The 17,916-nt window shown below is 41.1% G+C and overlaps 2 protein-coding genes across 7 annotated transcripts in view; one reads left to right on the forward strand and one right to left on the reverse strand.

Moving 5' to 3' along the window:
- Positions 1-17,916, forward strand: part of immp2l (inner mitochondrial membrane peptidase subunit 2) — a 496,795-nt gene that overhangs the window by 249,397 nt on the left and 229,482 nt on the right. The gene's annotated exons all lie outside the window — the stretch shown is intronic.
- Positions 7,631-17,916, reverse strand: part of lrrn3a (leucine rich repeat neuronal 3a) — a 47,441-nt gene continuing 37,155 nt past the window's right edge. Inside the window, exons 1-2 of one of the 2 annotated variants that reach the window (XM_067999573.1) lie at positions 15,744-15,863; positions 7,631-10,704 (exon numbers count right to left, since the gene is read on the reverse strand). In XM_067999573.1, coding sequence (XP_067855674.1) covers positions 8,218-10,347 — 2,130 coding nt within the window. In that variant the 5' untranslated portion in view covers positions 10,348-10,704; positions 15,744-15,863 and the 3' untranslated portion in view covers positions 7,631-8,217. Of the gene's footprint in view, positions 10,705-15,743; positions 15,864-17,916 lie in introns of those variants that run through there. The other variant, XM_067999574.1, reaches the window with a different exon arrangement.

The following is a 17,916-nucleotide window of genomic DNA, read 5'->3' on the forward strand; positions in this document are numbered from 1 at the left end:
GCCATATCAGGGACACCCGTATAAGAAGGTCGCATCTTACCAATTTGATTGAATTTTTTCAAGAAGTCACCAGGTTAGTGGATGAGGGTAACCCAGTAGACATTGTCTGCCTGGACTTTCAGAAAGCTTTTGATAAGGTACCACATAAAAGACTTCTTTACAAGATAGAATCATGTGGAATTAGTGGTAATCTGCTGTGATGGATTGAGAATTGTTTGAATGCCTGTTGGTTGTGAATGGATTTGGATCTGCTTGGAGATGATGTCCCCCAGGAATCGATGTTAGGACCTTTGTCATTTACTATTTTCATTAATGATCTACATGTAAATGTTGGCTGAATGATCCGTAAATTTGCGGACGAAACCAAGATACGTGCGAGAGTTAGGACTGCAGAGGATGTTCAACTACTACAAGCAGATCCAGATGTGCAGGGGGACTGGGCCTGTGTTTGGCAAATTATGTTTAATTAGAAAAGTGTAGTGTTTTGCACATGGGCAGGTCAAATGCTAAACTTACTGCACCCTACAGGGAAAAGAATTAAAGGCAGTGGTGAAATAAAGAGATCTGGGTATTTTAGTGGATCAATCTATGAAGGTTCAGGAACAATGCCATAAAGCAAACAGGATTCTAGGGTGTATGATAATTCATTATAAAACAAAGTATACGTTTTATCCTTCTCCAAGACCTTGGTCAGGCCTCAGTTAGAACATTATGTTCAGTTTTGGTGGTGGATATTGAGGTTTTGGAAACGGTGCAGAGAAGAGCCACAGGATTAATTCCCAGTTAAAAACACCTTAGTTACCCAGATAGGCTCAACAAGCTGGGACTCTATATTTTAAAGAAGTGTAGACTTAGGGGCGATTTGATCGACGACAACAACAACAACGTGCATTTATAAAGTGCCTTTAACTTAGTAAAACATCCCAAGGTGCTTCGCAGGAGTGATTATCAAACAAAATTTGACACCGAGCCACATAAGGAGATATTAGGACAAGTTACCAAAAGCTTGGTCAAAGAGGTAGGTTTTAAATGAGGAGAGAGAGGTAGAGAGGCGGAGAGGTTTAGGGAGGGAATTCCAGAGCTTAGGACCTAGGTAGCTGAAGACACGGCCGCCAATGGTGGAGCGATTAAAATCGGGCATGTGCAAGAGGCAAGAATTGGAGGAGCGCAGAGATCTCGGAGGGTTGTAGAGCTGGAGGAGGTTACAGAGATAGGGAGGGGCGAGGCCATGGAGGGATTTGAAAACAAGGATGAGAATTTTAAAATCAAGGCGTTCCCTGACCGGGAGCCAATGTAGGTCAGCGAGCACAGGGGTGATGGGAGAACGGGACATGGTGGGAGTTAGGATAGGGGCAGCAGAGTTTTGGATGATCTCGAGTTTATGGAGAGTGGAAGATGGGAGGCCAGCCAGGGGACCATTGGAATAATTGAGTCTGGAGGTAACAAAGGCATGGATGAGGGTTTCAGCAGCAGATGAGTTGAGGGAGGGGCAGAGAGAGGCGATGTTATGGAGGTGGAAGTAGGCGGCCTTGGTGATGGAGTGGATATGTGGTCAGAAGCTCATCTCAGGGTCAATAGGACGCCAAGGTTGCGAATGGTCTGGTTCAGCCTCAGACAGTGGCCAGGGAGAGGGATGGAGTTGGTGGCTAGGGAACGGAGTTTGCAGCGGGGACCAAAGACAAAGACTTCGGTCTTCCCAGTATTTAGTTGGAGGAAATTTTTGCTCATCCAGTACTGGATGTCGGACAAGCAATGTGACAAATGAGAGACAGTGGAGGGGTCGAGGGAGGTGGTTGTGAGGTAGAGCTGGATGTCGTCACCGTACATGTGGAATGTGATGTTATGTTTACGGATGATGTCGCCGAGGGACAGCATGTAGATGAGAAAAAGGAGGGGGGTCAAGGACAGATTGAAGTTTATAAAATAATGAAGGGAATAGGTTGTGTTTCTGTGCACCACATTTAAACTGGATAGCTTAGGGAGGACATGGGGTCGCGCTTAACAAGTTATGAAAGGGTAGAACGAGGTTGGATGTTAGGCGGCTCTTTTCATAAAGAATAGCAGACCCGTGGAACAGTTTGCAGCTCGTGCAGTGAACGCTGATTTGCTGTATTCTTTCAAGCGAGAGCTGGACCTGTTTCTGGCTGGGGCGGAGATCACCTCATGTAAGAGGTAGGTGTGCTGTAACGTAAATACCAAAAAAACTAAATTTTCTGGGCAGGAGAGAATGCGCCTAGGACTTTCCTAGTAGAAAATAAATCTAGTACCAATAATACTTTTATCCCTTGTCAAACTTTTATGTCTTGCCAAGCTTTTATGTAATTAACAACAACAACTTGCATTTCTATTTTTTTTATTCGTTCATGGGATGTGGGTGTCGCTGGCAAGGCCAGCATTTATTGCCCATCCCTAATTGCCCTTGAGAAGATGGAGGTGAGCCGCCTTCTTGAACCGCTGCGGTCCGTGTGGTGAAGGTTCTCCCACAGTGCTGTTTGGTAGGGAGTTCCAGGATTTTGACTCAGCGACGGTGAAGGAACGATGATATATTTCCAAGTCGGGATGGTGTGTGACTTCGGAATGTAGGAACAGGAGTAGGCCTTTCAGCCCATCGTGCCTGCTCTGCCATTTGAAAAGATCATGGCTGATCTGTGATCGAGCTCCATATACCTGCCTTTGGCCCAGATCCCTTAATACCTTTGGTTGCCAAAAAGCTATCTCTCTCAGATTTAAATTTAGCAATTGAGCTAGTATCAATTGCCGTTTGTGGAAGATTGTTCCAAACTTCTACCACCCTTTGTGTGCAGAAATGTTTTCTAATCTCGCTATTGAAAGGTCTGGCTCTAATTTTTAGACTGTGCCCCCTACTCCTAGAATCCCCAACCAGCAGAAATAGTTTCTCTCTCTCCACCCTATCTGTTCCCCTTTAGTATCTTATAAACTTCGATCAGATCACCCCTTAACCTTCTAAACGCTAGAGAATACAACCCCAATTTGTGTAATCTCTCCTCGTAATTTAACCCTTGAAGTCCGGGTATCATTCTAGCAAACCTACGCTGCACTCCCTCCAAGGCCAATATGTCCTTCCGAAGATGCAGTGCCCAGAACTGCTCACAGTACTCCAGGTGCGGTCTAACCAGGGTTTTGTATAGCTGCAGCATAACTTCTGCCTCCTTGTACTCTAGTCCTCTAGATATAAAGGCCAGCATTCCATTAGCCTTACTGATTATTTTCTACACCTGTTCATGACACTTCAATGATCTATGTACCTGAACCCCTAAGTCCCTTTGGACACCCACTGTTTTTAACTTTTTACCATTTAGAAAGTACCCTGTTCTATCCTTTTTTGATTCAAAGTGGATGACCTCACATTTGTCTACATTGAATTCCATTTGTCACAGTTTTGCCCATTCACCTAATCTATCAATATCGCTTTGTAATTTTATGTTTTCATCTACACTGCTTACAATGCCACCAATCTTTATGTCATCGGCAAACTTAGGTATGAGACTTTCTATGCCTTCATCTAAGTCGTTAATAAATATTGTGAATAATTGAGGCCCCAAGACAGATCCCTGCGGGACTCCACTAGTTACATCCTGCCAATGTGAGTACCTACCCATTATCCCTACTCTCTGTCGCCTTTCGCTCAGCCAATTTCCTAACCAAGTCTGTACTTTTCCCTCGATTCTATGGGCTTCTATCTTAGCTAACAGTCTCTTATGTGGGACTTTATCAAATGCCTTCTGGAACTCCGTACAAATAACATCCATTGACATTCCCCTGTCCACTACTTTAGTCACCTCTTCAAAAAATTCAATCAGGTTTGACAGACACGACCCACCTTTCACAAATCCATGCTGGCTCTCTCTGATTAACTGAAAATTCTCGAGGTGTTCAGTCACCCTATCCTTAATTATAGACTCCAGCATTTTCCCCACAACAGATGTTAGGCTAACTGGTCTATAATTCCCCGGTTTCCCTCTCTATCCTTTCTTAAAAAGCAGAGTGGCGTGCAATTTTCCAATCTAGAGGGACAGTTCCTGAATCTAGAGAACTTTGAAAGATTATAGTTAGGGCATCTGCAATCTGCTCACCTACTTTGGAGGGGAACGTGCAGGTGATGTTGTTCCCACGTGCCTGGTACTCTTGTCCTTCTAGGTGGTAGAGGTCGTGGGTTTGGGAGGTGCTGTCGAAGAAGCTTTGGCGGGTTGCTGCACTGCATCCTGTGGATGGTACACACTGCAGCCACTGTGCGCCGGTGGTGGAGGGAGTGAACGTTTAGAGTGGTGGATGGGGTGCCAATCAAACGGGCTGCTTTGTCCTGGATGGTGTCGAGCTTCTTGAGTGTTGTTGGAGCTGCACTCATCCAGGCAAGTGGAGAGTATTCCATCACACTCCTGACTTGTGCCTTGTAGATGGTGGAAAGGCTTTGGGGAGTCAGGAGGTGAGTCACTCGCCACAGAATACCCAGCCTCTGACCTGCTCTTATAGCCACAGTATTTATATGGCTGGTCCAGTTAAGTTTCTGGTCAATGGCTGACCCCCAGGATGTTGATGGTGGGGGATTCGGCGATGGTAATGCAGTTGAATGTCATGGGGAGGTGGTTAGATTCTCTCTTGTTGGAAATGGTCATTGCCTGGCACTTGTCTGGCGTGAATGTTACTTGCTACTTATCAGCTTAAGCCTGGATGTTGTCCAGGTCGTGTTGCATGCGGGTACGGACTGCTTCATTATCTGAGGGGTTGCGAATGGAACTGAACACTGTGCAATCATCAGCAAACATCCCCATTTCTGACTTTATGATGGAGGGAAGGTCGTTGATGAAGCAGCTGAAGATGGTTGGACCTAGGACACTGCCCTTTATATAGCGCTTTTAACTTAGTAAGACCTTCCATGACGCTTCACAGGAGCGTTATCAAACAAAATGTGATACCGAGCCACATAGGGAGGTATTAGGACAGATGGTCAAAGAGATAGATTTTAAGGAGTGTCTTAAAGGAGGAAAGAGGAGCAGAAAGGTGTAGGGAAGGAATTCCAGAGCTTAGGGCCTAGGCAGCTGAAGGCACGGCCGCCAATAGTGGAGCAAATAAAATCGGGAATGCGCAAGAATTGGAAGGGCGCGGAGATCTCGGAGGGTTGTAGGGCTGGTGGGGGTTACAGAGCTTGGGAGGAGCGAGGCCATGAAGGGATTTGAAAACAAGGATGAAAATTTTTAATTTGAGGCGTTCCCGGACCGAGAGCCGTTGTAGGTCAGTGAACACGGGTGATGGGTGAACGGGGTGTATGCGTTAGGATACAGGCAGCAGAGTTTTGGATGAGCTCAAATTTATGGTGGGTAGAAGATGGCAGGGCAGCCAAGAGAGCGTTGGAATATTGGAATAATCAAGTCTGGATGTAACAAAGACATGGATGAGCTGAGGCAGGGGTGGAAACGGGCGGAGGTTACGGAGGTAGAAGTAGGCGGTCTTGGTGATGGAGCGGATATGTGGTTGGAAGCTTATCTCAATCCTCAAATAGGATGCCAAGGTTGCTAACGATCTGGTTCAGCCTCAGACAGTGGCCAGGGAGAGGGATGGAGTCGGTGGCTAGGGAACGGAGTTTGCAGCAGGGATCAAAGACAAAAGCTTCGGTCTTCCCAATGTTTAGTTTGAGGAAATTTTTGCTGATCCAGTACTGCATGTAGGAGAAGCAGTGTGAGAGAGACAGTGGAGGTGTCGAGAGAGGTGGTGGTAAGGTAAACCTGGGTGTCATCAGCGTTCATGTGGAATCTGACATTGTGTTTTCGGATAATGTCGCTGAGGGTCAGCATGTTGATGAGAAATAGGATGGAGCCAAAGATAGATCCTTGGGGGACTCCAGTGGTAACGGGAAGTAATGTTCGGTATACCTACAGCTTAAGTTACAAGTCCATGTCTTACTTTCACCTGTCATAGACTTTTATATATGTCAAAGTAGGACACGATCAAAAGCTTGTGTTCTAGGTTGGCATGTATGCACAGCCTCAAAAAAATATTAGGATCCAAGTCCCAGCTTGAAGGATATAAGTTTAAGGAATGGCGAATAAGAAAAGCTTGAGTTCTCTGAGACAGGGGAGACCTGTGAAGGCAAAATTTGTTGGAGAGACTGCAGGATGGATTGAGTGAGTTTGCTGGTATATTTTGTGATTTTTTTTTTCCATAATCTTTGGGGTATATAATGCATTGGGCAAAGAACCAAATTGACCTTAAAGACTTTGGGGGAGGAAACTCAGGGTTCATTAATGTTCTCCAAGGAAAAGAACTTGCCACCCTACTTGGCCTGGCCTACAAACGACTCTAATCCCACATGATGTGGCTAACTCTTCATGCCCTCTGAGCAACTAGAGATGGGCAATAAATACAACCTTGCTAGTGTTGTCCACATCCCAAGAATAAAAAAAAGACTGTTGAACACCAAGAGTATTCAACTTGCAGCCCACATTATAACCTATTTATGATTTTTCATTTGATGGTTAGTTATATTACTGTAATAGACCATTTGATTGTTGTGGTTTTTGAGCTAAGGAGTTGTGTTGCAAAAAAAAGCCATTTTATACCTGTAATATAAGGTCGTAAATTGTACTTAGTGGCATCAAAATTACAAATATAACTTGCATGAGCTTTGTTTATTTCAATTTTATAAAATATATATATGATAGGTATTTTTGTGAATTATATTTTATTGGGAAAATAAGTCTTTGATAATTTGATGTGATTGGCAAAGAATATTTTTACTGCCTTATCCTGTTTCACTCATAAAAGTGATGCATCCACCAGAGGACATTTTGTAGCTTTTGAACTCGCCATTAATGGCGACTAAACACAAGTAAGAATGAGAGAGGAAAATGTAAGATACATGAGCAAGTTCCTGCTGACCTGTTCAGTACCTGCATTGTAATAAGTTGTATTTCAAATCTTGTGCCTTTTGACAAATCGCCTAGCTCTGAAAGCTTTGTACAAGGTGTTGAAATCTGTGGTGATATATGAGCAAGTCCACCTGATAAATTCTAATGTCTCGTTGTGTGTGATGGTGATTTATCACTTTTGTGGGGTTTTTTTGATGTGGAAAATACATTAGCATTGTAAAGATACAAATCTCCAGTATTACTGAATATTTTGGGAGCTGTTTCCCCATGTTGCTCAAATCTTCATGTTTCCTAAAATGCACCAGCACTCCAAATGAAAAAAAAATCCGACTGGAAAAATGATAAGACAAAAATTGAATGTCAAACAACTGAAAATGAAATGTAAGAAATCTTTGTGCTTTTGAACAGAGCCATGATAGTTCTGCTGTTTGAGTTTATGTACAGTAAAATGAATAAAGCTGAATTAATTTGGAATGTGGTTGAACATCAGGGAAAATTATATGCTTCATCCTTCCTCAACAATTATTGGAAACATGCACAAATCAGACACTAGTGCAGAGCTATATGCCAATCAGGTGAAACTGAAATTCATGTTTATCTCTTTTATATGTATTTAAAATAACAGACTTCTTATAGCTTACTGGCAACACACTTCCAGTTCAGAAAAATAATAGTTGTAACACTTCAATTTAAAAGGGAACCAGACATAATTGTGAATTTATTCAAAAATTTTAATTTTGTTTCCAAAAAAAAATCCATTTCACATACTTATTTTACTCACTGTGTGATCTAGTCTAACGGATTGCATCAATTCAATAACACCACATGTGGCATCCTATTTTTAACTGCCCAGCTTCTAAACAACTGCCAGCTAAAGTATTGTGTAAAACAGGACAGGAGGTATTGCTCGGAAACCACGATTACAGTCCACTACTGTTACACATTACATAGTTAAATACAGGAAAAATGCTTTTAACCTTTACCGAGCATAAGTGTGCCATTGTACCATATCTTTTGACTGAAGTGAGCAGTTTCACATTAACAGACTAGATGTTAGGCTGTTACAACTTATATTGGCTGGTGATTGTTTCTTTTTAAAGTTGCCATTCTTAAAGATGCAGCTTCACCAATCCACAATTTTGAATTGTCTTTCTTAGTGTTGGTGTATGTCTGTCCATCATATGGCAAATGTACCGTGTAAGAGAGGGTTTCCCTCCCATTTCCTATGTTAGCACTGTGAGCAGGGCCTGTGCTTTCTTCTTCTTTTGTATCCAACATTTAAAAGCAGTCCAGTTGTAACTGGTCTTCTTTACATTTTGTTTTACAAAAAGTTTTACGAACAGCTTGCTGATACATCTATTACAGTAGCTTTAACTTCCAGTGGCCCATCCTTCTCTTTCCCTGTGTCCCAAAGATTGATAAGAGGAGGGTAAAATTTGTTCGAGGAAAATGTTGTTTTATTCTGTATGTACTTTTCTAAACAGCTGTGGCTAGAATTGTACTTCACCTTCCAAGTCATACAAGAGTAGAGACATGTCATGCTAATGACACCCAACATTGCACCAAGGGCAGCCACAAGTGTTGAGCTTGTAGTTTGTTCGTTTGATTTTACTGCTAGGTCTAATCCTTTTGTTGTGATATTGACACATTTCTTTTCAGTTTGTTGATAAATGTTAGCTATATGAACACACACTTCATACTCAGTCGATGGATTCAGATGGGTTAGGTTATATATACGTATATCTGTTGGAACTCTGGCTGTATAAGTAATTTGAAGGTTGTCAGAATTCATTTTGGCAGACCATTTAATATTTGATGACACACTGTTTGAACCAGCCTTCCAGGACACAAGGATAGAATGTGATGCTACTTCTTTTATTCTGATATTCAGAGATCCATTTATGGATTGTGGAAACGATCCATTCACTGTTATGATGACCGTTCTCAAATCTGCTCCAACCAGATTGTGGGCCACACAGGTATACAAGCCTGCTTCCTTCTTGCTTATATTAAATAAATCCAGTGTTCCTTCAAGATGTATGCTGTATTTATCAGTTGCAGCGCTAGGTAGAAGTTTATCGCCAGATGGTGTGATCCAGTAGATTTCAGGCTCTGGCTGTCCTGTAGCTCGACAGTGAAAAGATGCTGAGCTCCCACTGTTTAAATTTAGATCAGAAGGGAAACTTTCAGAGGCTATTAGTGGAAGGCACATATCTGTCATTTCTCGGAATGGAATCTCTCGGACATGCTGACCTTTAAATTCAGGTGGGTCAAAACAAAACAAAGACTGTGGTTCCATAAATCGAATATGTGTTTTATTCATATTAATCCAGCGAATGACACAGTCGCATCTGATTGGATTACTATGTATGCTGACTTCCTGCAGTTTAGGTAAAGATTCCACTGTGCCCCTGTAGAGGGCACTTAGTGCATTACTGTTAAGCATTAATGTTTCAAGTTGGGGAGCTCTGTAGAATGCATTTGGATGGATATATGATAGCTTTGGGTTGTTTGTGGCTTCAATTTTTGTTAGTTCAGGCAAATTATCAAGAGCAAGACAATCAATAGAAACCAGTTCTGCCATATTATTAATGCCAAGCTCTTTCAAGTGCAACATATTTCTGAAATCTCCTTGCTGTATTCTCTGAATAGGATTTTTATTCAAATCCAAGAATTTAAGATTGGGGACTTTCTGAAGAGCTGCATGGGGCACGCTGATAAGTCTGTTGTCATAAAAAGAGATGCTTTCTAAGTTGTTTAGGCCAACCAAAGTATTGTCCCCCAGTTCTGAGAGCTTCATTCCAGTCAAGACCAGACTTCGTAGATTTAGGAGGGGTTTGAAGCTCATATCTTGAATTTTAGTGATGGGATTTTCTCCTATTGTTAGAATCTCCAAGTTTGGGATAGCCTCAAACCAGTTGCTTTTAATCATTGTCAATCGGTTAGAATTAAGATGGAGTCTGAGAAGATTGTCAAGACCTATAAACGCTCCTATTGCAATGCTGTAAATCTGGTTATGATTAACATAGAGTTCTTGCAGGTTGCTCAGCCCAAGCAAACAGCTATCGGGCAACTCAGTGAGCTTGTTTTCCTCCAGGTACAGTGACATTAGCTGATGCATCTTTCCTAGATTCATGTCACAGGTTGCTAAAAAATTGTTTTGAGATAAGTCTATCTCTGTAAGGTTGACCAAATAATCTATCTTGTTCTCAATTTTTGAAATATTGTTACTCTGCAGTAGCAAAACCTGTGTCTCAGCTGGTAATCTTTGCGGAAGTGAAGCCAGGTTTAAATCATTGCAGTCTGTTGTAGGAGCTTCCATATAAATGGATCTTGGGCTGAACCATGGTCTGATTTCACAAATGCATGACTTCGGGCAGTCCATATTTCTTCCAACAGATTGCACTATTGCAGTGATTGCCAGCCCAACCAAAAAACAGGCATTGAGTGACATGTCCTTCATCTTGGATTGGTTCCTTCTGCCCAATAATAGGTCTTTAAAGATTCTGTAATTACTGCTGTTAAGTTTAATGGCGACAGATCATTTGTTACCAAACACTGCACGTTTGCTTTCTCATATATTCCACGTGAGTGGCAGATTTCTGTCCTTGAAAGGAAGGAGTAAACTTTCAATTACCCTGTCCAAAGATGCCATGCACACTGAGCATGTGAAGGCCGTTCTACTCTTGATGCAGTGAAATTGATAAACTCAGACGATAATGAATTTGTAGACTTTTGTGGGAGATTATGCACTTCATTCATTCTTCTATGGTCAGTCCAAGTTTTCTTAACATCTTTTTAAGTATGCACGAAAAATAACCTACAAAAAAAGAATTTTTCATCAGACAAAGTATAGTCATATATCCATACATTTACAAAGGCCCACTTGTGCTGCGTACACACATGCAGATATATTTACATCGTAGGTTTTCAAATAGGGACAGAATATGAAGTGCCAGAATATGAAGTTCCAAAATGGTAATCCAAAGTAAACCCGGATGAGCAAAAAATTGTGTCCAACTGACCTCTACCCAGTTCGTATTGTTAAAGGTTCACATACTTCAATGTCATGCAAACACACTTTCAAATGTCCAAGACTGTAGTGTTGTAGAAAAATGTAGCTTGTACCAACTTACCTGCTTTTTGCAGTATATTCTGGGAAGGGTGACATTAGGAAAGCCAGTATTGCTGAATAGCTACACTTGCATTAGAATTCTGAATCACAAAACAAATATTTATGAACCAAAAGTTCTATAACACAGAGGACAGACTAGCCACAATAATGCCACCCTGCCCAAATGGGGTAAAAAGTGTAATGTTACTAGCTGACTTTCTGTACTGCACACAATTATGCATCAGAACATTTGGCAGAGGATTTTTTATTTCTGTGAACTGTTGACATTTAACCCCCATTGTGTTTTGCACAGTATAATGTTCCTGACCTTATAAAATAGCACGCAATCTACCTTACCTTGAGCAGTGCCACAGATGATTTGCTATTAATATATTAAAAATGATACATCAGCGCACACAGATGCAAACAATTTTAAAATGCTGTATGGTTCTCAGCTGGAGTCTAAAGCTAAGAAGAACATTTGCAAAATTCCTTGACTAATAACCAATTAAACTCTGAATGACATGAGGCTCCCTATACCAATTTGCAAATTTTCCTTACCAAGCAATAATTAAACAGTGAAGTACCTGAGCCATTGTTTGCTTAAAAATGAGACTTTGTAGCCTTAACTGAAGCTCATCCAAATAATCTCTGTTGCCCATATCCTAACTCACACCAATTCACGTACACCCATCACCCCTGTGCTCACTGACCTACATTCGCTCCTGGTCCCTCAACACCTCCATATTAAATTCTTATCCTCGTGTTCAAATCCCTCTATGGCCTCATCCCTCCCTATCTCTGTAACCTCTTCCAGCTTGACAACCTTCCTCCAACTCTGCATTCCTCCAACTCTGGCCTGTGTCCATCCCCCACTTCCTTCAACCCACCATTGGTGACCATGCCTTCAGCTGTCTAGGCTCAAAGATTTGGAATTCCCTCCCTAAACCTATGTCTGTCAACTTCTCTCTCCTCCTTTAAGACAATCCTTAAAATCTACCTCTTTCACCAAGCTTTGGTGCAAGTTGTTGTTTTTAAAGGGACAGAGCTCCAACATAACGTCTGACTATCGTTGATGTTGTGGACTTTGTAAAGGAGCCAGTTGATGAATGGTATATCTGAGGATGTAGAGATGAGTTGGGTTGGCCAGCAAAACGAGGAGTCTGCAGCAACTGCATTTGCTGAGAGTCCGTTTACATATCCACTGCTTTGTGGAGAAACAAAATCTGATCTCCTCTTGAGCCTGGATATTTTTGAATCTATTGTCTTCAAGCTCCACGCTGAAATTCAACAACAGAAACTTGTATTTATATAGCACTTTTGAGGTACAATATTTCCCAAGGCGCTTTACAGAGAAATAGTAAGAGAAAGTGACACTGAGCCAAGAGATGGTGAGTGAATGATGGATTTTAAGGTGGATTTTAAAGGAGGACAGAGTAGAGAGCAAAGGTCTTTAAGGAGGGAGTTCCAGAGAGTGGGGCCAAGACAACTAAAATCTTTGCTATTGATGATAAGGTGAAGGGAGGGGGATGCACAGGAAGCTGGGGTTGGAGGACTGAACCGCTGGAAGAAGTTGCATAGGTATATAAGAACATAAGAAATAGGAGCAGGAGTAGGCCAATCGGCCCCTCGAGCCTGCTCCGCCATTCTATGAGATCATGGCTGATCTGATCCTAACCTCAAATCTAAATTCATGTCCAATTTCCTGCCCGCTCCCCGTAACCCCTAATTCCCTTCACTTCTAGGAAACTGTCTATTTCTGATTTAAATTTATTTAATGATGTAGCTTCCACAGCTTCCTGGGGCAGCAAATTCCACAGACCTACCACCCTCTGAGTGAAGAAGTTTCTCCTCATCTCAGTTTTGAAAGAGCAGCCCCTTATTCTAAGATTATGCCCCCTAGTTCTAGTTTCACCCATCCTTGGGAACATCCTTACCGCATCCACCCGATCAAGCCCCTTCACAATCTTATATGTTTCAATAAGATTGCCTCTCATTCTTCTGAACTCCAATGAGTAGAGTCCCAATCTACTCAACCTCTCCTCATATGTCCGCCCCCTCATCCCCGGGATTAACCAAGTGAACCTTCTTTGTACTGCCTCGAGAGCAAGTATGTCTTTTCTTAAGTATGGGCACCAAAACTGTATGCAGTATTCCAGGTGCGGTCTCACCAATACCTTATATAACTGCAGCAATACCTCCCTGTTTTTATATTCTATCCCCCTAGCAATAAAAGCCAACATTCCGTTGGCCTTCTTGATCACCTGCTGCACCTGCATACTAACTTTTTGATTTTCTTGCACCAGGACCCCCAGATCCCTTTGTACTGCAGTACTTTCCAGTTTTTTGCCATTAAGATAATAACTTGCTCTCTGATTTTTCCTGCCAAAGTGCATAACCTCACATTTTCCAATATTGTAGGGAGATGTGAGGCCATGGAAGGATTTGAAGACAAGGATAAGGATTTTAATGTAGGTTGTTTGATAACGAAAGGGTTTGATAGGGTAGATGTAGAGAAAATGTTTCCATTTGTGGGGGGGAGGTCCAAAACTAGAGATCATAAATATAAGATAGTAATAAATCCAATAGGTAATTCAGGAGAAACTTTTTTACCCAGAGAGTGGTAAGAATGTGGAACTGGCTACCACATGGAGTAGTTGAGGTAAATACCATAGGTGCATTTAAGGGGAAACTAGATAAGCATGTGAGGGAGAAAGGAATAGAAGGATTTGCTGATAGGGTTGATGAAGAGTTTATGAACAAGTTAGGCCGAATGGCCTGTTTCTATGAACTCGATGTAAGACTGAGATAATGAGTGAATAGAACTTGGTATGGGACAGAATGAGGCCAGTTGTGTTTAGGATAAGTTGGAGTTGATGGAGGGTAGATGACGAAAGGCCAGCAAGAAGTTGAATGGAGTCTGGTGGTGACAAGTAAGGGCAGAGACGGATAATGTTGCGGAAGTAGAAGTCTCCTTGATGTCATCCAAGTCAAAATATCATGTTGTAATAACTCATTTTCTGTTGCTAAAGTGATGATGTCTTAGGACCTCCCTCACGAACTTAGTTTTGTGTTAGTTCATTTAAAGCGGTTTTAATGACTTGGATATTGTTGTAAATCCTGTAATAAACATTTGAACACTGACTCTCACCAGGTGAGAATCTAATTGTATTTTCTTTCACAGGACGAGTAGTCACCCAGCATGATCACTCGCACTCAGTGCACATTATTAGCACCTTGTTGTGGTTGCTATGCAACAACCAAGCAACCTGCGGTAATGTCTTCACAGGTACTAATAATATAAAAATGGTGTTATTTTGCAATGTTTGTCATAGGAGTCAGATACACAATATTCCATCTAAAAATCTACAAGTATCTAGACAGGTGCCAATAAGGCCAAAATGTGATTTTCTATTGCTGCCTGTCAAAGGAGTCAGAGCCCTGCCATTGTAGTTAAAGATTGGGACAGCAAAAGTAAATACTGACTTTAATTTGAGAACGCCAGTGCTAAACATCTTCACAGATCCACATACAGTGTTAACTTTTGTTGTCCATTATATAGTAGGAACAAGATCTAACGCAACGGCTGGGTGGCTCGTTTCTCAGTTGGCCGGACATGATGGGCCGAATGGCCTCCTTCTGTGCAGTAAATTTTCTATGATTCTAATGTCAGGATTACGAAAGCAAATACTGACGAATTCTTCACAGCGTTACCTTGGACCGTATTGTCACAAAGCAGATTTATAAGTGTACCATAAATCCAACTGTGACAGCATCGCAAAAGGAAGGAAAAAAATTCCAAGAACATTTAGAATACTAAGCAAAAAAAAGCAAAATAAATAGCCATTGGCATTTTTCTTTAAAAATAAAGATACATTTTAAGAAAGTTAATAAAAGGAAAAATGAAAAAAAATGCAGCAAGAAAATATACAAATGAAGTTTGAAAAGCTGAAAAACTGTAAAACAGCGATTTGATTCTGACCCAACCAAACTGACATGTTCCTTCACGTCCCCTGTTCATCCACACAGCAATTTCTCACCCCAGACCAACAATTTATATTTCTAGTTCTGCTGATTTACCACACAAGTACAATCAGTATTTTTAGAGGCAGTGTTCGAGTATTTTCAGAAGTGATACCTTCATTGCATTGTACTCAGATGTATTCAAATAGAAAAGCTGCCATGAAAACCTGTAGACGGTAGTTCCCCTGATGGCTATATGCATAAACGAATCATATGCTTTGGTAGTGAGCCATACAGACAGGGAAAATCCCAGGCTCTACCTCTGGTCTGTGCTGAGATACCAGGATAGCTGTGGGGGGTTCAACAGTTGCCTCAAGTGTTTTGATGTGAGGAAGGGAAATTACAAGGTGGTTAAAAAGATAAATGCATTCCCAGCTGACTCCAGTCTGCTTTCTAATGTGTGTGCTGCTGCTGCATGTTAGATATGGAAGTTAAAAGGAAATACAACCATCACATCAAGCAAGAAAAATAAACACACAAAATCTTCCCATTAATATACCATTTAAAATGAGTATGTTGCTGTTTTGGGAAAACCAGGCAGCTTGTAAAGCCTTTTTTTTAATTCATTCATGGGATGTGGGCATTGCAGGCAAAGCCAGCATTTACTGCCCATCCCTAATTGCCCTTGAGAAAGTGGTGCAAAGGGGGCCATGGCTTCCTTCTGAGGCCCATAGGAGCCCCTTGGCGCACAAGGAAACCTGAAAAATAAATTGAAAACTTACCTTCTGGCCCAGGATCGTGCTTCCCGGCAGGTTTTGCCTTATGGGGCAGACATTACAATGGAAAGTAACTCAGACACTGTCCCTGGGCTCAGGCCTCAGCTTAGAATTGCAGATCGGGTCTTGATGACATCATTGGACCTGATCTGCATATTTGAAGTAGGACTCCGCTTCCTTCCTGTGGGTGTCCCGCTCGCCTGCTCAAGAGCAGCTTAATATGGGGACATGGTGGGAAGGAAATGGGATCAGAGGGGCTAAGTGACTCCCGTTCTTTTAACTGCCACCCTCCTGTCTGGTTTCCGCTAGACGGGGGCAGTTAAAATCGGGCCCCGGGTGTCAAAGTGGAACTGTTCTCCATTTTGCAGCACTGAAATCCCTAACCACCATATACTCCAATTCTGATTTTTTACTATTGTAAAGTCAGTAACAATTGAGAGAGGTAAGGTTTATCATTTGTGTGGCCTTTAATCAGATGAAATAAAAATAACCATGCTCCTACCACATTGAAAATCTCTTAAATAAGAATTTAGGCTAAACAATACGGACTGTTTCATGCCCAACGATGAGTTTCAGTATGGGTCACGTAGCTAGTGAAAACTTTATGCACAGTGACTGAAGACTTTTTTACTGAAAATATTGTACAGCAAAGTATAATTGCATTGCACAATAAAATGCTGACATGGTAATTACAGCTGTTGCTTTCGGTAATGGTATCCAGAGTGTCTGCTTTATGCTTCATAATATGGAACTGATTATTAATTCACTTTTTCCCAAATATGATTTAGTTGCAGAGCTAAAAGTTTTTGGTAGCCCACTGTCTAGCAATAAAACTCTTATCTTTAGGACTAAAACAACGTTTAAACAAAAAATTCATCTTAGACACAATTTTCAATAAAGTGACCAACTTGAAATGGAAAAATGAAACCATAATTATTAGTTTACTAACTATAATCTTCACTTAGGTGGACAGGATTGGAGAAGGCCATTGTGGTCCATCTTCCCCATCTCAATATCTTGAAAATGTTATACCTCATGATACCCCTCATATCCCCCTCAGATTTTTTGCTAATTTATCCAGTTTCGTATTGATCTAATTCTCCCTGGAATTTGCTGATACAGTAATGCCCCACTGCCTCCCTTGGCGTCCATTCCATATCTTCACCAGCCTGTGTGAAGTTGTTAAATCAAAACCATCTTTTCACCTTGCCTCTTCTGAGCTGAAGGCTATGCCCTCCTGTTGTAGAATCTGTGACAATGTTAAACATACTGACCTTTATTTTTAATGTAAGCACAGTAACCATATTCAATATTTTATCAATAGTTTCATCCTTTTTGTTCTGAAAAGAGAATTGTGGCTAACTGAAAGAATCCTTTAAGAAAAACATTTCTAGAGTTGGGTCCAATAATTTTATGAGGTAATGTGAATGATAGCAAGTAATATAAGGATACAATTCTGGAGCTAAGAAAAATGAGCTATCCGGTACATTGACTACCTTTTATATAGATGGTGTGAACAGCTAATTATGTGCCGATAACTTCATGACATCAAGGTTTCCATGCCAATTACATAATTCCTCAGGACAATAGGACAGGGGCAAAGTTGTGTGTGGAGAATGTAAATGAAGAGCAAAAATTATGTTCCAGTTGCACTTTATGCACTTTAGTCATATTAATGCATTTAGAGACAGAAGTCCTTCTGTGGATTATTTTTTAACAAATTGGCCACGGCATCTGGATAAAATTTCTTTAGTGGCTATTTTAACAGTCATTAAAACGTTTGCTCTAGTCAATTGGTTACAATTAGTCTCCAGAGAAATTTGTATATCTAACTGCTATTTTTTTCCTCAAAAAATACATTTTTAAAGATATTTTTCACTGAGTTTCAATAGGGACTTTTTGTAAGCACATGCAATGCTTTAATTGTTCCATTTAATCCTAGGAAATTGCCTTCACTTCTGCATTTGAAATTGATTATATTGAAAATTTTGCCTGAGACAGAATTTTATTTCAAGGATATGGGCTGTTACAGTCCCAAAGCTGAGAGTTTTATTGCTAGACAGTGAGATCCTAAACACTTTTATCTCTGCAACTAAATCATATTTGGGAAAAATGGATTAAAAATCAGTTCTTTTTCCTCTAAACGAGAGATCCATATTTTCAATATCCCTATATCTTC

Source organism: Heptranchias perlo, chromosome 18 (assembly GCF_035084215.1).
Source record: "Heptranchias perlo isolate sHepPer1 chromosome 18, sHepPer1.hap1, whole genome shotgun sequence".
NCBI classification, from domain to species: Eukaryota; Metazoa; Chordata; class Chondrichthyes; order Hexanchiformes; family Hexanchidae; genus Heptranchias; species Heptranchias perlo.